The sequence below is a fragment of the Penicillium verhagenii genome (assembly GCF_028828195.1).
Source record: "Penicillium verhagenii strain IBT 33310 chromosome Unknown utg000006l_segment0_segment0, whole genome shotgun sequence".
Taxonomy (NCBI): Eukaryota; Fungi; Ascomycota; class Eurotiomycetes; order Eurotiales; family Aspergillaceae; genus Penicillium; species Penicillium verhagenii.
In genome coordinates this window covers 51,953-75,987 of record NW_026643170.1, presented here as the reverse complement: position 1 = coordinate 75,987, position 24,035 = coordinate 51,953, and the positions used below count along the sequence as shown (strand labels likewise).

Sequence of the window (24,035 nt, the reverse complement as noted above, 5' to 3'; positions counted from 1 at the left end):
ATCGCTTGATCTTTCTGGGGGTTTTGATTACCCTTCTACACAAACTCAGAAGCCAGAAAAAACATCAACCCCTCTTCGGTAGAGTCCAAGTGTCAATCCTGGCATGGGGGGGAAGGGGGTCTCAAGAAATACATACAGTAGTGACGGGTTGAACATGGGGAATACATAATGGTGGAGCAAACTAAAAATAGGGCGGTGTAGTATTCTGCCGTCGCATCGCCTTCCCCGAATCTGTACTTGATCCATTTGGAAGGCATAACGCCATGTTTTTGTCCATAGGTTAGTTTTTGCGTCCCGACCTTTTACTTGGTCTCGCATTTACTATCTCTCCATTTCCACTTTGCGCTCCCCCGATTTCTTTTTCTGCCGCCCCCTCAAGATGCCTCCTCCAACCACCATCCTCGACCAATTCTTGGCCAACCTCTCTGAGCTCATTCAGAAACGCGATGGCTCAAGGTTGCAGGATTTCCTCCAAATCGAACCCCCACTTTCAAACATATATCAACAAATGACTGATGAGTTGCGCCAAAGATACCGACCTGGGCCCAAGACCGACGCTGAGCTGCTGCGCCGATGTGAGGCTTTGGTCCCACGGACAACGGAGGAAAGCTCTTCATGGTCCGCATTTCCGACTTTTATGAAATTGTACTTTACTTTCTTGCGGGATGTCAACGTGGATAATCTTCTGGAAACTTACAACCTTCTCCGAGCCCTGCTGAAGTAGGTCGCATCCAAATTTCTTAAAACAAAACCCAACAACAAAGATGCTGATACCACGGATTTTTTAGCCAATGCGTTCTAGCCCTCGGAGACAGCCAACATGGAGTTATCGTCCTTCCAACTGTCCTTTATCTGTCGAAAGTTTTAGCGAAATTGGCCATGGGACTGGACCGCCAACCGGACCTCATCGCCCATATACTACGCATGGAAGGTGGTACAAACCAGGAAGACAATGTTGAGAAAGTGACGTTGGTCGAGCAATCTGCAAACGTAGTGCGAGAGGCTTTCATCAAATGCTTGACGGATCGCAGCGGCACCCCGGGGCCCAATGGGAAGCCCGAAGGCAAAAGAGTTGGCATCTACTTGTTAGCAAACTTATGCTTAAAGCTTCTTTTTAAGGTTGGCTTCTTTCACCCCCAAAATCTTCATCAATATTGGTTTATTAACTGACTCGTACCAGTGTGGGAAGCTGCGCAACGCCGAGCAAATGTTTTCTAGCATCAGCGCACAATCTCCCCCATTACAACACTTTCCAGCATCTCAGCGCGTCACATACCTTTACTATCTAGGCCTTTATCTTTTCTCAAGTACCTTCTTTCATCCTGCTCGAATCGCTCTGCAGGCAGCATATGACCAATGTCACCGACAAGCTCTCAGTCAACGAAATTTGATTCTGACATACCTGATCCCATGCAACATCATCATGGGCCGGTTCCCGTCCAAAGCCCTTCTTCAGCGACCGGAAGCACGTGGACTGGCAGAGCAATTCACACCGCTATGTCAATTGATTGTACGTGGTGATTATCTGGAATTCCGACAATACCTTTCCTTCGATTCCCCTACTGGGCAATGGTTTGCTCGCAAGGGAGTCTTACTCGCTCTCCGGAATCGGTGTGAGATCTTGGTGTGGCGGTCATTCTGTCGCAAAGTATTCGTCCATGGGGGGAATTATGTACAACCGCAAGCGCAGGCGCAGCGTAGTACTCCCCCTTTCCTGTACCTGCAGAAGTTGTTGATCGCTACTAAATGGCTTCAATCACGACACCATCGCGCACATGAACCGACTTCGAAACAGTCATCATATGGTTCACAGACCATCTTGCTGCCAATGGACCCAGATTATTTGGAACTTGAGAAACAGGAGACCAACGTTGCCAATGGGGACTCTGACCTAATGCAAAAATATGGAGACTATCTAGCACCGACAGGTTACTTTGACGAAGGAGGCTACTTGAAAGAGAACTCCCTTGGTCAATTGATCGACGGCACACCCGACTCCAACTATGACCAGTACGAACTGAATCCATACGCTGACGATCAGATATCCCAACCGAGTTCGCCTCTACTCATGGTGGAGCTCGAATCCATACTTGCTTCACTCCTTACTCAGGGGTTGATGCACGGTTATTTGACACATGCAAACCCTCGCTTTGCGATCCCCGGGGCCAAGGCTCGAGGAGCCTTGCCCACCGGGTTTCCTAATGTATGGGAAATTATTTACAAACGGGAAAGGGCAGACAGCAACGTTCCGGGATGGGTGAAGCCGCCACCGGTGTCTAGTAGATTCGGTGCGCCAGCACTAGGGGGAGCAGGCCGAGTTGTCAATTTATCCGCTGCACGTCCTGTTGGCGTGCAGTAAGTCTCAAATAGCTTAAGAGAATGGGAGTGAAGGCTTCACTGGTCCCTGTAATAAAAAATCATCCCTTCCGTTTGTAAAAAGCGTTTCTGGATTCATCTGCGAGGTTTCTGCCCAGGTGGCCCCAGGAGCGTGCACATAACCACGAATGTTCTCTATGTACGTATGAAGGTGCCTAGGTATAAACTGGGTTAAAATGAAGTTATCATCATGGAAGATTTGAACAGAGCTTTGATGTTAAACACATGCATTGAATACTATTAATTCAAGATCTGTCACCGCTAACAGTGCGAAGAAACCCCGAATTAACGCCGACGGCCAGCTATCTTTCCGTGATTCGTCCACTACGTCAATCGTCAATCGCTCAACTTCGTGATCAGCAAATTGGAACATTGAATCCATGTCACCAGGACTTCAGGAGAAACGATCATAGGAGCGGTCCATTGGAAGAAGAAAAAATCGTTCGAGTCTCACGCATAATGCCTGGCGTTCCTTCTAACAAGGCGTGCGAACGGTGTAAAAAGAGACATTTGAAGGTTAGCCTTGAAACCTATTCAAATGTTTTGAACGTACTGGTCAAAGTCAAACTAACTACCCGCAGTGTGATGAGACTCGTCCACATTGCCAACGTTGCACTTCTGCTGGTGTGGAGTGCCCTGGGTATGTGCAAACTCGCAAATTCATTGACCAAGGAGCTACGGTAAGACGCCGGTATGCTCCTTATCATTCTGGTAGAGTACGCTGGAAACTCCTGTCATCGATTCAGATGAAGTGGACGAGGCCTGATAGTTGAGAACAGGGAGAAGCCGATATACATGAAATTCAAAATCAGCCCGACGCACAGGGTGATCAAACATCAGTCATCTCAGGAGAGGATGGTCAAATCACCTTCCAGATGGAAGAAGCCGGACCGCAGTCACAAATCAATCCAATAGCAGAGGGATCTATCAATTCTTCAATATCGCCCAATATCGAGATGCATCCAAGTCCTGGAAATGGAAATTCGTACAACGCAAACTCAATCTCAACTGATCATCAACGACTGAACTCTTCGGAGACGCCCTCTCAACGAAGCGAAAAGGAAGAGTTTCAAGATATTTTCTCGGATCTCATGACTGGCACCGAACATGAGATCGCTTTTCTCATTCGTCATTATGCAGACGTTATATCACCCTGGTATGTATCCATTCACATTTAAAAGGATTTTCTTTTTTTTAAAAAAAAACTGACATTCAGTCGTTAATTTTGTCCAGGATTGACTTATCCGATACTGGAAAATTCTTTTCCGTCTACGTTCCTATTAGAGCTATCAATTGTCCATCGCTTAAATTCGCCATCGCCTCATTGGCAGCAAAGCAGCTAGGTCGAGTCAAGGGCGCAAAATCATCCACTTGGAATGGCATGTTCACTACTCCTGCTACGACCGAGTTGTATCCAAATGCAGCCCAGGTTGAATGGTTTCTCAAGGCTGCAAACTACTACTACATGGCGGCATCTGATCTCAGCAATAGTTGTTCTGGTGGCTATACTGCGGTCTCCAGCTCAGCTGTTTTGGAATCACCAATCAAGACGGTCGGGCGATGGCTCAATTCTCTTACAACGAAAGAACTAACAGAAGAAGGGTCCAATGATGGAAGCCTTTTGCGAAAAGCGGAGGATATGCTCGCGACTGTCACCCTTCTAACACTATATAGACTGCTAGATACCCCCTGTGAGGAAATGACCAAGTAGGTGATGCAGGACTGTTTGTTTTTTGGCAACTTTAGGCGAAAATTACTGATCACATTTTGAATGCAGCTATCTTTCGGGAATCCGGGCCTTGTTTGAATCATTTCTGCGTTTGAAATTGTCAGGGCCAACCACTTTTTCTCATGGGGTTCGTGCTTCCTTTTGGTACTTTGCTCGGCAAGACTACATGGGGTCTTACTTCACAAGATCAACGACCCATTTCAACCCTGCCGATCTATCCTTATGGCGCGCAGCTGGGATTTCTATTGATGATCAAAGCAAATTTCAAATGGGATCCACTCATATGACTCAAGAGGATCAAGCAGCGAACGCCCTTTCATGGCTCGTCTCAAAGGTCGTCAACTTTTTAGCTCGGTCGAAGGAGTCACAGATTGCTCAGTGGACAGGCTCCCCACCATCTATCTCGCCCGGTGGAGTTCAGGATACTGTTTCCACAAATACTTGGCTAGATCTTTCCTTCGAGTTTCAAGTCTGGTTCGAAGGTGTTCCAGAGACCTTTCGTCCTTGCATACGAATTGAGAATCCTAGAACCGAGGTTTTTTATAGCCTCCCAACCTGTGCGGCCGCCATGCAGCATTATCACTTTGGGCGGATTGCACTCTTGTTGAATCGACCTCCGGATACGGTGAGTGCACCCAGCACGGCATTTGATCGCTTGCAAGGATATCGGGAGGTCACAAAAGAGGTAGAATATCGAAGTCGAGAGGTCTTTGGTATCGCTCTGGGACGGCCTCGTGGAGAGGTTCGCATTTATATGACTCCCCTATTATTCGCAGTGGGCCAGTGTCTGGAGAGTTTGGAAGAGCATCAGATCATAGTGGATCTTCTGCGTGGTTTGGAAGCGGATTTCGGTTGGGCGACTGAATCTGTTGTTCAGAAGCTACAATCTCTGTGGGATCAAGCATGATCTAATGGGAATCAACCAAAAACAACCTAATATGATGATGTGTTCACTTGAGAAGACTTGACCACGAATGAATGGTCCATAATTAAAACTAAATAAGCCAAGTAAAAACTGGAGAGTGTCAAGTATCGAGAACTTGTTAGCTCAATTCAATGTTCGGACAATCGGACCTCCAATGTGTGAAGCTTGAACACGAACACATAAGTCAAGGTGAGGCCGCATGATGCTAGATAAACTGTGGTGCCAAGATTGAACGTACTACTCAAACCCGACGAATCTAGTAGCTACTAGTAGGTTAGCGAATGTCGGTCTATAACAAAAAGTAACTTGGTGTCCCGAGGATGAATACTAGATCGCTACCAGGAACGCGATTCTTGACAACATTTGAACTGAGGTATGAAAAAACAACAACAACAACAACAACAACAACAAATACAATGATAACGAGTGTGCCGCATGCGCCACCTCCCGACTGTTTCCAATGTTGTTCCCCTCATCTAAAGATTCAACATTTAAAGCGACGTAACATTGAACGTACAAGGGTTACATAGTGACGAGGACCGAGTGACTGCATATTCTCCACTCTTGCGATTTTGGCAACAAATCCCTTCGATTCCGCTCCGTCCACTTGTGTTCCCCGCAGCACGGAGTCGTCGATTCGCCAATGCTTCAACAAGGATCGGCACTGGATAAATGTGGCACCCACTCAATCCTTTTCCAGTATATCCTTCCATGCGGCTACAGCCGCCCCGTGATGCTGTCTTGTGCTTTTATGTGGCGAAGCAAAGTATACTGACGTCTCACCAGCACTTGTGCCGGCAAATTTCCGATACGACATGCCCTAGCTCTGATGATCTAGCTCAAAATGTGGTTAGATGCATCTTTTCCTGATATAGGAAGTCAACATGCCGATCGATGCATGGAATGTGCTTCCCCGCGACATGTAAATAAGGGAGCTTGGCCCGCGGTACAACGCGTGGGGATTTTGTTTCGGACGACGTTGTTGTATCCTTGAAATCGAACCGGCCGTTTGAGTGTTTACCTTCCACATCTCAACCTTGAAAGTGCTGGGTTCATCCAGTGTGCACTATGTCTCCGGCAATATCCCACCTTCGCGTGAAAGGGTTCGGTATCTTTGCTGCGCTTCTTTATGCTTCGTCTGTTATAGCTTCAAATGATAACACAGGCAATACCTTTGATGTTTTGGATTATGTCGATCCTTTTATTGGTACCGCAAATGGGGGTAGGTGACGGTCTGAAGGGCAAGATTGGCGATTTCAGAAGTTCAGAATGTTGACATGTCACATAATCACAGGCCACGTCTTTGCAGGCGCAACACTGCCATTTGGTAAAGACAATCCATATTGAAATACTTATTGGCTCTCGCTAATGGAAGATCTTGACAGGCATGGCAAAAGCCGTTGCCGACACAGCTGGCGAGAATCAAGCCGGTTTTGCATACGACGACTTGACTGTCACGGGCTTCTCGCATATGCACGACTCAGGCACAGGGGGTGTATGGTTTCCATATGGTTTCCAAGGTTTCTACCACTTTTAAAGCATAAACATCGACTGACAACGTTCACAGTCACCATCATTAGGCAATTTCCCCATCTTTGCTCAAACCTGCGATAACATTAACGAATGCAATTGGCAACAATCTGATAGAGCTGTGGGCTGGCTGGAAAATGAAAAATCACCTCTGGCAAGACCCGGATACTTTGCCATCTCACTCGAAAACGGAGTGCATGCCGAAATGACAACCACCAACCGATCTGCTTTGTATAGATTCACCTTTGACAATTCTTCTAGCAGTTCCCTGAGCCCGGTGATTTCAGTAGATTTGATGGATCTACCGCAGTCACGGACTAATGGAACTGCTGTTGTGGACAAATCAACTGGACGACTGAGCGGAAATGGTACTTTCAGTCCAAGCTTCGGCATTGGAAGTTATGACCTTCACTTCTGCGTTGATTTTAAGGGGGCTGAACTCCGTGATACAGGAGTCTGGGTCAAAAATCGCGCCAATTTTAGTCAAGAATTTGTTTCAATGCTGGCTGATGGCACAAACACCCCAGCTACTCTATCAGGTGGCACATTTGCGAGGTTTCACGCCCCCCAAAACAATACCCTCCTGGCTCGTGTAGGGGTCAGTTTCATCAGTGTCAACCAAGCTTGTGAAAATGCCGAGAAAGAACAGCCTGACTTTGACTTTGATGGAACTCTGGCAGTGGCTGAAGATGTTTGGAGGAGAAAGTTGAGCGGCGCTGTCTCCGTAGATTCTCAGGGAGTATCGAAGGAATTGCAAACAGTTTTCTGGAGCGGTTTATACCGGTCCTATATTTCCCCACAGGTATGCACAGTGTTAGTACGTGATATTTTAACTTTGCTAATCCTTTAAACCCCAGGATTACACTGGCGAAAATCCCCTCTGGGAGAGTGACGAGCCATACTACGATAGCTATTATTGGTGAGTGGATTCTTTTCAGAGGAAGCTGGTAAGAATGAATTTGTTTTGCTAATATGAACAAAGCATTTGGGATTCATACCGAAGCATCCACCCACTCTTGACAATAGTCGACCCTGTGTCACAGTCTCTCATGATGCGCAGTCTTGTCGATATCTACCGACATGAAGGATACTTACCCGACTGTCGTATGTCCCTCTGTAAGGGCTTTACCCAGGGAGGTTCCAACGCAGACGTACTCATGGCAGATTCTTATCTCAAAAAGATACCCGGTATCGACTGGGATACTGCCTACGAAGCTGTTGTGAAAGATGCCGAAGTGGAGCCTAAGAATTGGGGCGTAGAGGGACGTGGTGGCTTACACAGTTGGAAGAGCCTTGGATACGTCCCTGTCGACGATTATGATCCCTATGGAGTGGGTACCCACACTCGCAGTGTCTCTCGAACGGTGGAATATGCGTATAACGATTTCTGTATCGCTGAAATGGCCAAGGGAATGGGACATTCGGCCGACCACGACAAATATATCGCACGAAGTGGAAACTGGGAGAATTTATTCAAAGCAGATCAGAAGTCCAGCATCAACGGAGTCAACACCGGTTTCACTGGATTCCTACAGCCTCGCTATGCAAACGGTACTTGGGGTTACCAAGATCCCATTTTCTGCAGCCCTCTTCTCAACTTTACCTCTTGCTACCTCAATCCTGAAGGTCATGAGACATATGAAGGAAGCTCATGGCTATACAGCTTGTACGTTTTTAAAAAGACTCCCCCCCCAACCTCTCCCATCAAAGTACGATTCACTTATATAGTATTTCAGCTATGCCCCACACGATATGGGAGGTCTGATTCAGAGTCTCGGAGGCATGGAAACTTTTACCTCCCGGCTCCAGTTCCTCCACGAGTCTGGACTTCTATATGTGGGCGACGAGCAGGCTTTTCTCCCAGTCTTTCAATTCCACTACTCGGGGCGGCCTGCTTTATCTTCGAAGTTCAGCCACTCTTACATCCCATCCCAATTCAATACTACTGTTGAAGGCATTGCCGGTAACGATGACAGTGGAGCCATGGGGTCGTTTGTTGCTCTTTCAATGATAGGTCTCTGGCCGGTGGCTGGAATGGACACCTACCTTATAAATCCTCCCTATTTCAGAGAGGTGAATATTACGAATGGCCTTACTGGTAAGGTGGCGACGATCCGGAATATTAACTTTGACCCTACCTACGAATCGATTTATATTCAAAGTGTGACATGGAATGGCAAGCCTTGGACTAAGAACTGGGTGACACATGACTTCTTTACAGATGGTGGACTTTTGGAGCTAGTTTTAGGTCCAACAGAAAGTGCATGGGGAACCAACACTGATGACCTCCCTCCAAGCCTTTCTGAATACCCGAAAAAATGATGAGGGATGATCTGCGCGGGAATAAAGTGGTTCCCAGCAGGAGCAAGTTGCCAAAGGTCATGAAATAGTCTTTTTTTGAAACCGAAGTATAGTTTGCTCAGTTCATGCCTACATAATAACATGCCTGTTTCTCTTTAATTCTTTGGCAATTTTAGCAGTTTTTGTCATTTGTAGCGTGCACATGTGTATTCTGAGTGGGAAATAGACAGATCGAGCAGCTAGGTACGTATAATGCCTACTATCTGAAGTACTAAGTGTGTACTGTCACCACTCAGGTGCTAAGTTCTATATTTTCAACATTTGAAGTCCTTATATCCATATGTAATACATAAATGTCCACAGTTTCCCCCGTTTGAGGCAAAAGACGGCGAAAGTGCAAGGATCGTCGGGGGGATATTAGTCAATACGGAAATTCTAGTATATTGCCACGCGTGGTAAGGTTGACCTCGGGATGACTCCAACCCAAACCTTTTGCTTTTTACTCTTCAAGGTAAACGTCGCCGTATCACTTAATCTCATCATTTGTCGATACGCTCAAAGAGTCATCGCCAGTAACATCAATGGATTATCTACTAGCTTCAGTTGATATGTCAAGCAGTACGGTGTCGGCCAAAGCACCATGTGTCAAGTGTCGAGGTAAGGATATCGTTATCTTGCATCAAATCTTGGCCCGGCGCGTTAACTAATATCTGTCAGTAGAGAGTCACCAAAAATGTATGATATTTTTTCCCTTCTGTTTCTTTTTAGTTTTTTTGGCAAAAGCCACTTTCAGTCCCATCATACGATATACCAATCTTCTCACATTGGAATTTGTTATACAGGTGACAAACAAAGACCGGTTTGTCAACGATGCAAGGCCAAAGGACTGAACTGCCGGCTAGTGCAAAAAAAGGCCATATTTCGACATGGTTCAACAGCCAACTTAGAAAAAAATTTCGCCCGAGGCCAAACATGGGTAAAAAGCAAGCCCAGAACCTGGAGACCAACGGCATGTCCTTCAGTTTCAAGCCCATCTCCGGATACTTGGAGCCTTTGGGGAAAATGATGATCCAATGGATACGTCGCCCACTCCAAGTGAATACAGATCCAATTTGGGAAACATTCCCACCGACATTCAAGTGGGTCTACAGAAAGATATCAATCTCACTAATCCCAATGCATTGTTCAATTACGATCATCAAGGACAACAATCTGTCCAAAATTCCCCGACGGATGCTTTATCTTCTCCACCAGTGTCACTTACCAGTAATGCTAATTTGCATTTGTATTCGGACTCATACAGCAGTCACCCAGGAGAGATCGGAAATACTATCTCCGATCTTGATTCCTTGTCTCCATCTAGAGATGACCTTTCGGTCAGTGCATCCAAAACGGTGCAAGAATCTTGTCTGATGAGATATTTTATTGAAGAGCTCTCTCCTTTGGTAAGAATTCAACTTCAAGTTTTGAATCCATGCTATCTATGTGTCTAAAAAAGCCCACTCAAGGATTAATCAATTACCCCCAGTTTGACCATTGTGACGAGCGTAGGAATTTTCAATTAGAGGTGCCGCGCCGTGCTCACCACTGTCCAACTCTTCGAAATGCGATCTCTGCAGTGGCTGCACACCATTTAGGCCGTCTTCTGTAGTACAAAACCTCTCGAGGGGTTGTATATTGTGGTCAATCACTTCCTTATTTGAGAAAATCTAGCACCCTTGAATGTATATTGAAGTACATTCCAGATCTGATTCGGTACCTACCTACTAAGCCTTATTTGGCACTAGTACTAAACCTAATTACGGCGGCCGATACCCGCCACCCCTCTGCAATGGCCCATAAAAAAATATCAAGAAAGAGAGGCGGAGATCCTAGTCGTATAATCCATTCTCAAGTCCCTTCTCAAGTCTATTCAATGTTCTCAAGTCTATTCTCAAGTCTATTCTCAAGTCTATTCTCAAGTCTATTCTCAAGTCTATTCTCAAGTCTATTCTAAAAGTAACCCATATTTAGATCAAATTCCTTAAGATATTCCTATACATAATAAATACAATACAGGCAAGAAACAGGCACCTGGGGCGGTAAAGCTAGAAATCCAAATTGGGTTATGACAGAGGGGTGGCGGGTATCGGCCGCCGCACCTAATATAGCTCTTCCACTATACTGTGTACTGTATACTACCTTCTCACGCCCAGCTCTTCGTGTAATCCTGTATTCATACATACTCGAACTTTACTCCTTGTATAAGACAACTCCTACTTCTACTACCTTCCCATGCTCAACTCTTCGTGCAATTTTCTAAATACACTCAAACGTCTCTCCCTTTACAAGATAACTCCCTCAACCCACCATGGAAGCCATCAGCGCAGACCAACTCAATGACGCAATAGCTCGCGCTATGAACAATCGCAGCCGAGCTTACAACTTCTCTTTCACGCTGAGTATTCGGTGGGAGCGAGACAACAAGAATACCGCTGCAGACACCGATAATTTCCAGGCGATCCTGAGCACACTTAATCTCGACTAAGCTGAAGTTGAGATCTTGGCCGAACAGGATCGGACTCCGGGCTGGACATTGAATGACGCGATTCGGTCCATTTTCCGACGCGCAACAGAGGCACCCGGCAAATCCATCGTGCTTATTCACTATGCCGGGCACGGAGAGGTTAGAGGGGAAGAGCTCTGGGCTGTCGAAGGCCCATCCCGCCGAAGCATCAGCCTCCAAGATTACATCGATACTGTGGTGAAAGGACATGTCCAGTACTTCGACATCGCAGATACAGACGCTGTCTTCGTCCTAGATTGCTGCTACTCGCATGTGGCAACGCGAACGTCAAATCCCGCGACTCGGGTTGTCGAAATTCTTTCTGCGAGCGATGAGTATACTCCAGTGGCCCTTTACCCACCACGCAATACCTTAACTGGAAAGTTCCTTATAGTCTGTGGATTGCATCGTATTTGTGCTTTAAGAGTGTGCAGTCCAAGAAGTGTGTTATGTGTGTTATGCGTCAATTAATTAGACTATCCTTCTTTAAACAACCACTACACGTGCAATACACTCCTTGAGCTGTGCCTGGAAGTTCTTCTTTAGTGACATAATTTAAGCGTTAGGAATTTTATAGCAGACCGAGCAAAGGGCCCTAAGCTGTTGGTTTATATGTTTTTCTAAACCTAGGCAAGGTCGGTGTACTAGGCGTGGTCGATCACCCCGTTCTCACCTCTATCCCCCAGTCTGCAAAGTTCTCACCTATATCACCCACATTCACCTAGCGTAAATCTGTCGCCGCTCTAATCTTTCGGGGCTTTAGAGACAATTGACCATGCGGATATAGTGTGGCTTTAAGTACGGCTGAGCGGATATGTAGAATACTATACTAGCTAACTATATGATTCTATTTACCAGGGTAGTTACTAAATGGTAATAGGGGCAGAAACTACCTGAAGAATAGAGTATATATAATATGTTACTTATCCTTGACTCCTTATCAACAGTTTAAGGGGGGGAAACATTTACTGACTAACTACCTATTTTAAACAGTATAACTTAAGCTAAAAGAGTAATAGCTTACACAAGATTTGATTAGGGAGCTAGAACCTTTGATTCTTGAACATCAAGCTGACCGGTCAAAAGGAAGAATATTTCCTACTATATGGTATCTAGATACAGCTTAAGTCACAGCAATTCAGCATTTTTATTTAGCACAAATGATTTTGACTGCCGAAAACCCGCATCTTGAGTATGTTGATACTTGGTTGAATCACGAGAGAAGAAGTACCTATACTAATAATGGTGCCAAGAACTGTTACTCGTGTCATACATCGCAAAGCTGAGGCCCAAGTGCGATCCATTGTGTTGAATATATACTATGGAATCGCGGTGAACCATCCTCGGGTACAGCCTGTAATCAATGGTTAATGCGGTTATTACAACTACTTTGTATGGCGAATATTTTACAGACCCTGTGGAACGAGATGCATTGGTGGGCATTATTAACAAGACGAAGGATCTATACATAATGCCTGGCCAATGAGGAAGCCTTACCAGACAATTCACCGACGATGGCAAACATTGAATGATATATGTATAAACATTTGGTCAACTGGTGCAGAAATATAAGAGTTCAAATGTTCCACTTGAGGGCACGTACTACCCACCTGATCTACCTGGTAGCTTCAAATGTTACCTTTAAAACCTTCAAACATTGATGTTTCTACATAAGGACCTCAGGAAGTTCAGAAGATCAATTGTTTGCCCCATTAGCAAATATAGTATATAAAAAATTCTTGTAGGTAGTAGGAGTTGGAAGTCCCATGGGAATTCTCCGATGTTCAATAAATACAAAAAGTTTTGTTTCCCAATCACAACTCCGGCGATGATCGTAGTCTCGCAAGTAAAAGAAACAAGGATATCAGTAATCGTTACAGATCCATCCACTACCGCTTCCAACTATCAATCTTCTTGCGACGCTTGTCAAAGATCTCACCCATCCCCACGCCGTCATCGCGCTGTCCATCCTCATTCTTTCGCTTCCGACTCTTGTCCAGGGCACCACTGTTCTTACTCCGACGGGTAAGACGCTCAATGCGATCAGCGCCCTCTGTGAGTCCCTTCCATTCGTCTCCACCGTAAGTTCCACGGTCGCGGCCACGTCGTTTGGATTCCTCTTTCTTAGTCTCCTTTGGTAGACGGACGAAGTTGGTTTCTTCGTAACGTGCTCGGTCGGCTTCATATTGGCGATCTTTCTTGGTCTTGGTCTCTCGGCCACCGGCGAGAATGGTGCTACCAATACTAGGCTCGGCCATGGGTGCGGATGACATCTCGGCATTGACGAATTCATCGATGACATTAGAACGGCGGGGTCGGCGATCCTCGCGCTCACGACGACGCTCGGTGGTGGGAAGGGAGGTGGGCATAATCTTGGGTGGTCGGTAAATTCCATCGCTGGGCTCTTCGCGTTGAGCTCTGGCTTGGGGTTGTTGTTTGGAGTCGACCTTGGCTTTGGAAAATGCGGCGACATTAGGACGATAGGCCATCTCATCCATGTCATCTTCGTCGCTATCGTCCTCGCTGCCATCCGAGGATACTTCATCACCCGAATCCTTAGCTTTGCTCGACTTGGTGGCCTTCTTCGACTTTGATGGGTTCTCGGTCCGCTCCGCGTCTTCAGCCGCTTTGACCACCTTATCAACCTGGTACTTCAGACGTCCTTCCAATGGTCGTACACCGCGATCAAGGAATACCCGAAGCTCGACTAACTTCTTCACGGCATCATCCCGAAGCGCATCGTTTGTAGCCTTTTCCGAATCATCTGATTTCTGTTGAGATGATTGTCGCAGTTGAAAGATAATCAGGAAGACAAGATTATGGAGGTAGGAGAGAAGGATTTCGCTTTTCGTATCGAGGAGAGAGATACCATCTTGTGGAGGCTCAATGGAGACATCGGAGGAAGCGTCTTTGTGGGGAGCAGGAAGGGAGGAAGCAGCACTAGACAAGCATGATGTGAGGGTCTCTAAGAGTGTTGACAAGCTCGTTGAGCGTGATTGGGCAATTTCTGAAGCCATGGTGTCGAATTTCGACTTGTTTGATTCCGCGGAAATTTTTTGATTTTTGATTTTTTTTGATTTTTTGGTTTTCGATCTTATCAGCACGTGACAGTTCAAGCAAGGCGGTCTGGTCAAATGTAATGTATTGGTACTAGTATTCTATACGCTTCCAGATCGGTTTTCCCCAGCAAATAGTATATTACCACGTATCCATCTGCACTACCACCTTGAAGGTAGCAATCTGGATTACATAACTAGGAGTTGATTACAGATTACATCGACCCCTGTCACGTGCGGGCAAGCACTATGATCGTCATCACCATATTCTGTCCTGTTCTCAGCCGCGTCTCGCCAAATTTTGTAGGTCGTGGTGATTTCTTTTGTCCTCATCGATTATACACAACCTATGGGGGGCTCTTAGACTCACCTGTAAGCTTTCAACAATTGATCCACTACCCTACTGACGGCTACAAGAAAAGAACAAAGCCCTTACGCTATACATGGTGATCTAAAGGACTTCCAAACACTGCGGTTTTACATCCAAGATGCGGTTCACCGATCGGACCTCCTTAATCGCCTCGGTACTCCTCGCAGTCCCTTCATTCTCGTCAGCCTTCTACCTCCCTGGCGTCGCTCCATCATCCTACGATCAGGGCCAAAGTGTTCCTCTGTTCGTTAATCACTTGACTCCCAGCCTCTCGCGAGATGATCAACTTCACTCGGTCTTTGCATACGACTACTACCACCCAGCCTTTCACTTCTGTCGACCCCAAGATGGTGCCAAGGATGTGAGGGAATCATTGGGTAGCATCCTGTTCGGCGACCGTATCCAAACCTCCCCGCTGGATTTGCATATGGCTCAAGATGAGGAATGTAAAGCTATCTGCGGAGAGGTCAACTTTGATGCCCGTAGCGCCAAATTTGTCAATCGTCGAATTTCCCAGGGATATAATATCAACTGGCTGGTTGATGGATTGCCAGGAGCCCAGCTCAATATGGATGAAAACACCCAAACCCAATTCTACAGCCCCGGTTTTGCTTTGGGCGACTTAGACGAGAATGGACAAGCCATTTTAAACAACCACTTCAACATTTTGATCGACTACCACCGCGTCGGATATGGTGGCAAGGACAAACTTCGTGTGGTGGGCGTTCTTGTTCAGCCCGAGTCGCGCGCTGATTCCCGACTTCTCGATGATGGCACAGCTCAGTGTGGCACTAAGGGAAACCTTGTCACTTTGAATGAAGATGGAGAGGCCGAAACCGCGGTCACCTGGACATACAGTGTCCAATGGAAAGAATCTTCTACGGCTTGGGCAACCCGGTGGGATAAATATCTTCATGTCTATGACCCAAAGATTCATTGGTTCTCTCTAATCAACTCTGCCGTCTTTGTTGTTTTCTTGGTGGGTATGGTCAGCATGATTCTTGTCCGGGCTCTCAAAAAAGACATTGCCCGATACAACCGGTTGGATTCAATTCACTTGGACGATCTCAATGACACCTCCGCTACTATTGAAGATGGAATTCAAGAAGACTCGGGTTGGAAGTTGGTCCACGGTGACATCTTCCGATGCCCCCAGTCTCCTCTCCTGCTTAGTGTTCTGCTGGGCAATGGCGCTCAGCTTTTCATGATGACAGGTGTGACCGTTGGTATGTGTGATTTCAACTCCAGGATTATAACTACAACTAGTTTATTGGCCTTGCTTTGCTAATAATTCTCTCTTCTTTCCCAGTATTCGCACTCTTTGGTCTTCTATCCCCCGCCAATCGCGGCTTCTTGGCCACGGCTATTCTCTTAATATCGGCCATTTTCGGTGCCATTGGTGGGTACGTCTCCGCACGTGTATATAAGGCCTTTGGCGGCGAGGCGTGGAAGCGCAACATTATCATGACCCCCTTGTTGATTCCTGGATTTGTCTTTTGCATTTTCTTCTTCCTTAATCTGTTCGTGTGGGCCAAGGGTTCTAGTGGTGCTGTGCCATTTGGTACAATGCTGGCTCTGGTTCTCATCTGGTTCGTCATCAGCGTTCCATTGAGTGTTGCCGGTAGCTGGCTTGGATTTAGACAAAAGGTAACAATAACCCCCACTCCATCCATATGAACTTGTCTATACCATGATACTAATTCGCTACAGGCTATTGAGGGTCCTACTAAAACCAACCAAATTCCCCGTCAAGTTCCTCCAATGGTTGGCAGTCTTCGAACCATTCCTTCTATTCTTCTAACGGGTATCTTACCCTTCGGTGCCATCTTCGTTGAGCTCTATTTCATCATGACCTCGCTTTGGACCAGCAAGATTTATTACATGTTCGGATTCCTGTTCCTTTGCTACGGTCTGATGATCATCACCTCTGCAGCTACCACTGTTCTCCTGGTTTACTTCTTGCTGTGCGCTGAGAACTACCGGTGGCACTGGCGTGCCTTTGCGGGTGCTGGTATGGCAGGTGGATATGTCTTCCTGAACGCACTCATCTTTTGGGCGACTCGAGTTAGTTTTGGCGGTTTGACAGGAGCCGTGCTTTATGTGGGCTACTCTGCCCTGATTGGCTTCCTTGTATTCGTTTTGACCGGTTTGTTCCCCCTTTCCGCCAACTCACTTGGACTGAGGATTTGTGACTGACTCTAATTTTTTTTTCTTTTTCTTTCAAGGCTCTATCGGTTTCTTTGCCAGCTGGGCATTCGTCCAGCGTATCTACGGATCCATCAAGGTTGACTAATCTATAACATTCTTGATTCGCAACTCGCTGGATCAAATTTTCGTTCTATTATTTCGAACCCCATCCTCCGTTTCTCTATTAACCAACCCCACGTTAAAATCTAACGCCGGAAGCATTGTTTTGCGAGGAGATAGAGCTAGTTTTCTTTTCTTTTTTCCCTTTTTTCCCTTTTTTTTCGTTTTTGTGTCGAGATATCCCTCATTACGATTGAGAATGAGGAGCAATTGTATATATAAGCCTTAGCCATTTGATGTAGGAAATGGGACCTACTACACACTCTACAATGTCCATGAAGAAGAAGTGGAGCCTTGGAAAAGCCAATAACCGTACAACGTTTGAAGGCCGGTCTGGACCTCCAGAATGTTCGCCACTGTGCCCGGGGCCAATTCCCTTGCGTTTCTTTTTGTTATTCCTGCTTCAAATGTTCTGAAACACCTTCATTTCTCATAATCCTTCGACAATTCTTTCAGCTTTTTGTTCAACAAGTTCCGGTTTTCAAAGTTGTTTTGAGAAAATCCCGCCCAGCACAGCCACACTTCCCCCCTCGTTCTACCCCGCGTCTTCCGTCACTTTCTCTCCCTTACCCCCAACCTTCCAAAGCCACCGTGCCGATCGTCATTCGACTTGCATGCGCTTGAGACCGTTCACAATTCTGCATCTGTGTGTTTGATCATGGGAAAATCGTAAGTGTGTTGTGCGTCTTATCGAGCAAGACTGGGAAAGGCATTGGCAAGTCCCTGATGCGGATGAATGATGCGCATAAGTCTTGCAGGACTGCCTTTTATTGTTGATCTTCTGTTGCACATTTTGGTGGCTAACATGGCCATTTAGACAATCCAAGTTGTCGCCTACACAGCTAGATGAGCTGCAGCGAGCAACCCATTTTGACAAGAAAGAGCTACAGCAATGGTACAAAGGTACGAAATGAAGATGATGTTGTTAAGCATCCTGAGGAAATAATGTGGAGCAAAAAAAAAGAAGCAAGAAGGTTGAAGTTACTGATCGCTGTCTCCCTACAGGCTTCCTTAAGGACTGCCCGTCCGGCACTTTGACCAAAGAGGAATTCCAAAAGATATACCGGCAATTTTTCCCATTCGGCGATCCGTCCTCCTTTGCAAATTATGTCTTCAGAGTATTCGATTCGGACAACAGTGGAATGATTGACTTCAAGGAGTTCATCTGCGCGCTTTCGGTGACATCCCGTGGAAAGATGGAGGACAAGCTTGATTGGGCTTTCCAACTGTACGATATCGATGGTGACGGCAAGATCACATACGACGAGATGCTGGCCATTGTCGAGGCAATCTATAAGATGGTTGGATCCATGGTGAAGTTGCCTGAAGATGAGGATACACCAGAGAAGCGTGTGCGAAAGATTTTCCGCATGATGGACAAGGATGAGAATGGCAGCTTGGATCTTGCTGAGTTCAAAGAAGGTTCCGCAAGGGATGAAACCATTGTATCAGCCTTAAGTCTTTACGATGGTTTGGTTTGAAGAGGCTGGTCAGAATAGGTGGGAATCAAGCTGGCGATTACTCAAGCCGGCAGAAATGGTATGATCAAACAGGCGAGGCGCGATCATTTTCTTTTTGAATCCGGCGCAATTGTCATATATCTATTGAGGGGGATTCTTGTTTGCTTTTGCATAGGCCTTTTTTTTTTCTTTTCTTTTTACTTTTCCTTTTGCCATTTTTGTTTCTTGTCTTTGGTCATTCTCGAGCTTTCCCCCATTATCTATGCACGTGTACAACTTAGACAATTCATATTCGAGATGTCATCATTCCATACTGCCAGTGACGCTATCAGAGAGCGGTGTGTCTCATGTCACGTGTCTGACCTTCTTAATCGGGTTAGGCTTTCTGATTAGGTCATGCAGCTCTGCTGTTCTCCATTGACGGCTTAGGAATTACGGATATATGGGCTCCATACGTGTACACATGCATGATACACCCCGCAGAAGCTCGGAACAAATATTCAAAAATGAGTCATAGTCTTGGAACCAATAACTAATAGAATGTTAGCTCAATTACCAAATGACCAATACCTACTAGTAATATGTAGATGTGTAATAGATAGCACTTAATCACCTCTACAGCGCTCTGTGCTAGGTTTATACATACACACGTGCACGTATATTCGGTAGCTTTCAAGACTACTTCACTTTTCAACCTCCCACCCATCAACTGCACAGTAACAAAATTTGAACCTCGGAATTTTGGAATCCCCAGGATTCAATCAATGACAGCCTCCTTAACTACAATCGAAGCGGAACGCGCTGCCAATCTTCAAGATGCGCAGAACAAAGCTATGCAGCTGTTTGCCGAAATCGAACGTGATCTCATCCGGCCCGGTATCAGCGAGAAAAAACTCAACGACGAGATCTACCAACTTGGCTTTGATCGCTATGGAATCAAAACCCACTGGCACAAGCGAGTAATCCGCAGCGGACCCAACACGCTGAGCCCATTCTCCGACAACCCTCCGGACCGTATCATCCAGTCCGATGACATCCTCGTCGTTGACCTAGGCCCTGTCTTCGAGGCCTGGGAAGCTGATTTCGGGCGTACCTATGTCCTCGGCGATGATCCCCACAAAATCAAGTTGCGTGATTCTCTCCAACCCATTTGGGATATTGTGAAGGCGAAATACGATGAAAATCCCGATATGTCCGGTGATGAACTTTACGGAATTGCCTGTACTATCACCAAAGAGTTTGGATTCGAATTCGGTGCTTCTTTAGCCGGACATTTGGTATCGGAGTTTGCGCATGAGCGAATTCCAAACGATCGGATTTCGCTCTATATCACCAAGGGCAATAATGAGTCAATGAACCAGCTGGGAAAGAATGGCTTTAAACGCCATTGGATCTTGGAGATTCACCTTCATGACCCGGTTCATGGATTTAAAGGTTTTACGGAGCAATTATTAACAGTCGGATAAAGCTAGCTCATAATGCATAGGATTCCCGAGGTCATCGATAGATTAATCGATGATAGGTTAATGATTTGAGCGGCTGTCATCTTCCCCCTTTAATGCTTGGTTACTTTGCAAAAGGCAGACGAACAATAAAGATCGCGCGATATGCTAGCACTAAAACCTTGAATTTTCGTTTCATGTTTATATGAACGTATCTACTGGTAGAGGGGTTTGAGTAAAACCTAAGGTCAACATCAAGTGCTTGTTATCCTTAACTACTTGGTTATATTGTCTCCATTTTTCCCGCCCCCTCCATAAAAGAGAGAGAGAGAGAGAAAGAGAGAGAGATGAAGAAAAGTAGAAGAAAAGTTAAAGAAAATATCAAAAGATAAAATAATAAGAATGAACAAATAAACAAATAAACAAACGCCAAAGTAGATTCATCAGACATAACGAAAAAAATATTTGACCCAATTACGAGTATATGACACAACTCCAGCCACTCGGATTGTCTTCTCACGAATGAATTGCGATATCATTCCAACCCCGTATGAAACTCTCCTTCTCGCTCACTCTATCATGCAATGACAGCACACCGAGAGAAAAGGAAACGAGACCCGGTGATAATGAAAATAAAAAATGACCAATCCAGATGCACCATGATAGATAAGAAATACTTCCGTGACGTTGACTCCCGCTTACTCCTCCAAACTATCCCGAACACACCGACGCACGCGCTTCTTGAACTCCGCGGGGTCCTCTCGCCACAGCCGGGCGGCTTCCACGTTGGCAGGACTCTCGTCATTGGGGCTAGATAGCATGGAAATCACGGAAAGCAGGATCGTCTCGGGGGTTTGAACAGGTGACCAGCGCTCCGATAGGCTCTCATATCCGAACTTGTCTTCTTCTGGGGGGTGTAAGATGGAGATACAGACTTCGCCGCTGGGGTAGACTGGCGAACAAAATGGAAAATTAGCTAGACGGTTCTCGAATGCACTTGTTTGCAGTATGTCCGAAAGGTTCTCCTTCCCATTTCGAGATGTGATGACTGACTGTTGGGGTGGAAGAGCGATGACTCAAACTTCATCTTGGGAGGCATATGTGGGTATTCGATGGGGAAGGTAAGACGAGCGCGAAAGAAGCCACCTGAAATATCCAAACATTAGCAATCTAGATTCTCAATTCGCCCCCCCCCCCCCCCCTTTGGGACAGCGACAGGCAAGAAAGGAAGGGATGCAGCCATGACCAGGGCACTCGAAAACAGCAAAAGAGCCATCATCCACTATGCAGTGACCGAATGGGGAAATGGACACACCTCCGTATAGTTTTACATCATCCGAGATCATCAGCATAACCTCCCATTCAAAGACGTTGTTATCGACCAGACCACAGCTGATCCCGGGAATGTCTTTGTCTGACTGCATTTGCAGCAGTTGGCGGGATAGCATGCGGCCGGCAGGAGAGGTCGCCATCTTCACAGGTAATTTGAATATGAGACTTGAGGGTGATCAATAGCGGGGGCGATCAGGATTCTAGCAACGATCTTTGAGCGAGTGAGGGGCGATTGGCAGAATTAAAGGCGGTCGGACGGTGAGGCGGTCAGGCGGTCAGGCCCAATTTATACCAAGTTGAATTAATTACCAAACTTCAAGATAGTAGACTAAACTTCTGCAGAGTAGAGTAAATAACATACGAGAAGAAGAAACAACGCACGTATGGAGTTTTCCAATGGGGAAATAATATAAAGTACATGGATTCTTGTTGAAATCGATCTCAAAGACAGACATCATAGATTCATAGGGAGCCAGCACCCAAGAAACGAATAGCACTTGGAAACTTTAGACCTATACAGCCTAAAGAGGCAGTGAGATAGCCAAGGGGCTTTGGGAAAAAAAGCAGTGGTGCCCCACAATTTCACCATGCTTAGTACTCAACGGGATTACTCTTAGGCATCATGTAGAGAATCTGCCCACCTAAAACGATACCAGCGAGCACAATCACTGCCATATCCATCGCTATGGTCTTGAGCAAAACCTTGAAAAAGCGAACTCGACCAGCCCAGTCAAATGTCTTCCATGCATCTAGCAAGCCAACCGTTCCATTGCCGCCGAGAAGCTCGGGACGGACTTTACCTCCGAAAGAGCGATCAAATGGAACGATGGTTTCCTGGTCTTCGGGCAGCATAGAGGCTGCAACGCGGATGAAGATGACGCGAGCGGGGACAGCTATCAAGAAGGCCAAGATTACAGGGATGGTGGTGATTGCCATGCACTGGTACATATCACTGAGGTTGTTGTCGTTTTGAGGAGTGATGTTGAATGCGCATGCAGTTTTCGCTCTAGCCATCGGCAGAAAGAAGACGGCAGCTGCTAAGAAGTCCTCCAAAATGACAGCGGGTAGAATCCGAATCCAAGAGCGGTAGCTGGGGATACGTTGGTAGAAGCGCTTCCGGGAGGGCTCGGTTATAACGATGTGAATCCATGCAATTTGACCTCCAGATAGAAGAACACCAACAACTGACTGCACGAAGACCTGACCAACTAGAGAGCTGGATGGAACGGGAATGATGGCCAGGAGGAATCCACGGGCCAGATGCAAGCTCAGGTACATGCTCAAGCCACGGAAACGAGACAAGAAGCCGGCACGGTTACGTAGGTGCTTCACGGTAGTACGCAACTTGCTGGTTATTGGCTTGGGGGTCGGGGTTGCAGTATACTTTGGGTCATGAGGATCGTATGGCTTGGCGAGGTTATGGTCATTGTTGTTGTTGTTGTCGATGCGAACGTAGATGTCCGGATTCGAGTCCTCGACAGCCGCGAGAGTTGCTACCACTCCACCGTAGGTGTAGTCAATCTGTCCCCATTATTAGGCGGGAATCAATAAACGCGGGATCGATAAAAAACCAGGGAGTTTTTTTTTTTTTTTTAATCTTTTTTGAAACTCACAGAGGCTATGACTGATAAGAAAATCAGACCTGACAAGATGAACAAGGCGAGCAAACTGGCAGGAGTTTGATCCTCATCGTGGTTAGGACCTTGCAATTGAACTGCAGCGCGACGCATCAACTGCCCAGTGAAATGCCCAGTGATTGCAGTAGCCATGGTGAAATGATGTGTTGAATAGACAAGAGATGTAAGAAAGATCCAGGGGGAAAGCCAAGAGTATAAGTGTAATCTTGACACCCGTGGGTCCGTGGACAAGGCTGCACTGCGCATACAAGGCAGCAGCCGCCCCAGCCCCACATACAATCTCTACTATAGTATATACTAGTAGTATCATGAAGTATGTATTAGGGTACTACTAAGCGCTCTCCAGATTTACCTTCATCTATTTTATTTTAAGACATTTTACTATATCTTATTCAAATGGTATAATCTATCAGAGATTAGTGTTGATTTCAAATTCCTCCAGACCCTCCAAGTTACTATCCTTCTCTACACTCTCCTTCTGAGTGTTAAGCGCCGCAGCGAAGGTAACAGCAGGTGAAATTTCTGTTGAAGATGGTTTAACAGCATTGTGGGAAGCATTAGGATCATGACGAGTTCGTTTTTGCTTCCTGTGGTCAACTTCTCTTAGGTTCTTCGCCTTCATCGGCTTTTCGCTTGACTTGGTAGCTGCTCAGTGCTTGGGTTCTGTTTTCGAAACTATTACTTAAATTTTCGAAGAGTTCGAGAATCATGTGAGAGTTATAAGCTTTTGATTCAAGTCAGCTCAACTTCCGATTCTCATTATGTGGAATTTGTCAAATATGTCCAGCAACTCGAATTGCTGGGACTGAAGCTGGTTCATGGCGTTTTGATCGACCGGCGGTCTAGTGTAAGGTGGGAAAATAAGGTCCAAGGAAAAACATTAGAAAAATAAAGGTACCATTGATAAGCTGTCCACGGTAGCAGTTGACGGTAATGATTTTGTACATCCCAAGTATTCGAGAAGGGTATATACTCAAGCGCTTCAAATGTTGATGCTCTGGGAGATTGTAAACCCAGAACTTGTC

The 24,035-nt window shown here is 46.1% G+C and overlaps 13 protein-coding genes across 13 annotated transcripts; 8 read left to right on the top strand and 5 right to left on the bottom strand.

Moving 5' to 3' along the window:
- Positions 1–379: 379 nt before the first annotated feature.
- N7466_005433 (uncharacterized protein) lies at positions 380–2,359 on the top strand (the record flags this gene model as incomplete). Its single annotated transcript, XM_057164830.1, has 3 exons — positions 380–720; positions 789–1,119; positions 1,181–2,359. 3 exons carry the CDS (start codon positions 380–382, stop codon positions 2,357–2,359), a joined length of 1,851 nt encoding a protein of 616 aa, XP_057020429.1.
- Positions 2,360–2,835: 476 nt separating this feature from the next.
- On the top strand, positions 2,836–5,012 carry N7466_005432 (Zn(II)2Cys6 transcription factor domain-containing protein; the record flags this gene model as incomplete). Its single annotated transcript, XM_057164829.1, has 5 exons — positions 2,836–2,892; positions 2,958–3,056; positions 3,156–3,532; positions 3,610–4,083; positions 4,154–5,012. 5 exons carry the CDS (start codon positions 2,836–2,838, stop codon positions 5,010–5,012), a joined length of 1,866 nt encoding a protein of 621 aa, XP_057020428.1.
- A 1,086-nt stretch (positions 5,013–6,098) lies between these two features.
- N7466_005431 (glycoside hydrolase family 92 protein) lies at positions 6,099–8,882 on the top strand (the record flags this gene model as incomplete). The annotated part of the gene is made up of 7 exons (XM_057164828.1): positions 6,099–6,252; positions 6,325–6,357; positions 6,416–6,525; positions 6,598–7,362; positions 7,418–7,479; positions 7,543–8,226; positions 8,297–8,882. 7 exons carry the CDS (start codon positions 6,099–6,101, stop codon positions 8,880–8,882), a joined length of 2,394 nt encoding a protein of 797 aa, XP_057020427.1.
- A 1,342-nt stretch (positions 8,883–10,224) lies between these two features.
- N7466_005430 (uncharacterized protein) lies at positions 10,225–10,512 on the top strand (the record flags this gene model as incomplete). Its single annotated transcript, XM_057164827.1, has 2 exons — positions 10,225–10,306; positions 10,390–10,512. The coding sequence occupies exons 1-2, from the start codon at positions 10,274–10,276 to the stop codon at positions 10,510–10,512; spliced, it is 156 nt and encodes a 51-aa protein (XP_057020426.1). The 5' UTR covers positions 10,225–10,273.
- A 657-nt stretch (positions 10,513–11,169) lies between these two features.
- Positions 11,170–11,616, bottom strand: N7466_005429 (uncharacterized protein; the record flags this gene model as incomplete). The annotated part of the gene is made up of 1 exon (XM_057164826.1): positions 11,170–11,616. One exon carries the CDS (start codon positions 11,614–11,616, stop codon positions 11,170–11,172), a length of 447 nt encoding a protein of 148 aa, XP_057020425.1.
- A 950-nt stretch (positions 11,617–12,566) lies between these two features.
- On the top strand, positions 12,567–12,892 carry N7466_005428 (uncharacterized protein; the record flags this gene model as incomplete). Its single annotated transcript, XM_057164825.1, has 3 exons — positions 12,567–12,598; positions 12,660–12,772; positions 12,819–12,892. 3 exons carry the CDS (start codon positions 12,567–12,569, stop codon positions 12,890–12,892), a joined length of 219 nt encoding a protein of 72 aa, XP_057020424.1.
- Positions 12,893–13,295: 403 nt separating this feature from the next.
- lcp5 (small subunit rRNA maturation protein LCP5) lies at positions 13,296–14,423 on the bottom strand (the record flags this gene model as incomplete). Its single annotated transcript, XM_057164824.1, has 1 exon — positions 13,296–14,423. The coding sequence occupies one exon, from the start codon at positions 14,421–14,423 to the stop codon at positions 13,296–13,298; it is 1,128 nt and encodes a 375-aa protein (XP_057020423.1).
- Positions 14,424–14,950: 527 nt separating this feature from the next.
- Positions 14,951–17,125, top strand: N7466_005426 (transmembrane 9 family protein; the record flags this gene model as incomplete). The annotated part of the gene is made up of 4 exons (XM_057164823.1): positions 14,951–16,058; positions 16,142–16,479; positions 16,543–16,978; positions 17,058–17,125. The coding sequence occupies 4 exons, from the start codon at positions 14,951–14,953 to the stop codon at positions 17,123–17,125; spliced, it is 1,950 nt and encodes a 649-aa protein (XP_057020422.1).
- A 672-nt stretch (positions 17,126–17,797) lies between these two features.
- On the top strand, positions 17,798–18,620 carry N7466_005425 (EF-hand domain-containing protein; the record flags this gene model as incomplete). The annotated part of the gene is made up of 3 exons (XM_057164822.1): positions 17,798–17,808; positions 17,957–18,042; positions 18,145–18,620. 3 exons carry the CDS (start codon positions 17,798–17,800, stop codon positions 18,618–18,620), a joined length of 573 nt encoding a protein of 190 aa, XP_057020421.1.
- A 743-nt stretch (positions 18,621–19,363) lies between these two features.
- Positions 19,364–20,065, top strand: N7466_005424 (M24 family metallopeptidase; the record flags this gene model as incomplete). Its single annotated transcript, XM_057164821.1, has 1 exon — positions 19,364–20,065. One exon carries the CDS (start codon positions 19,364–19,366, stop codon positions 20,063–20,065), a length of 702 nt encoding a protein of 233 aa, XP_057020420.1.
- Positions 20,066–20,739: 674 nt separating this feature from the next.
- N7466_005423 (putative ubiquitin conjugating enzyme) lies at positions 20,740–21,513 on the bottom strand (the record flags this gene model as incomplete). The annotated part of the gene is made up of 3 exons (XM_057164820.1): positions 20,740–20,993; positions 21,095–21,187; positions 21,357–21,513. The coding sequence occupies 3 exons, from the start codon at positions 21,511–21,513 to the stop codon at positions 20,740–20,742; spliced, it is 504 nt and encodes a 167-aa protein (XP_057020419.1).
- Positions 21,514–21,964: 451 nt separating this feature from the next.
- N7466_005422 (uncharacterized protein) lies at positions 21,965–23,142 on the bottom strand (the record flags this gene model as incomplete). The annotated part of the gene is made up of 2 exons (XM_057164819.1): positions 21,965–22,894; positions 22,987–23,142. The coding sequence occupies 2 exons, from the start codon at positions 23,140–23,142 to the stop codon at positions 21,965–21,967; spliced, it is 1,086 nt and encodes a 361-aa protein (XP_057020418.1).
- A 277-nt stretch (positions 23,143–23,419) lies between these two features.
- On the bottom strand, positions 23,420–23,632 carry N7466_005421 (uncharacterized protein; the record flags this gene model as incomplete). Its single annotated transcript, XM_057164818.1, has 1 exon — positions 23,420–23,632. One exon carries the CDS (start codon positions 23,630–23,632, stop codon positions 23,420–23,422), a length of 213 nt encoding a protein of 70 aa, XP_057020417.1.
- Positions 23,633–24,035: the final 403 nt, after the last annotated feature.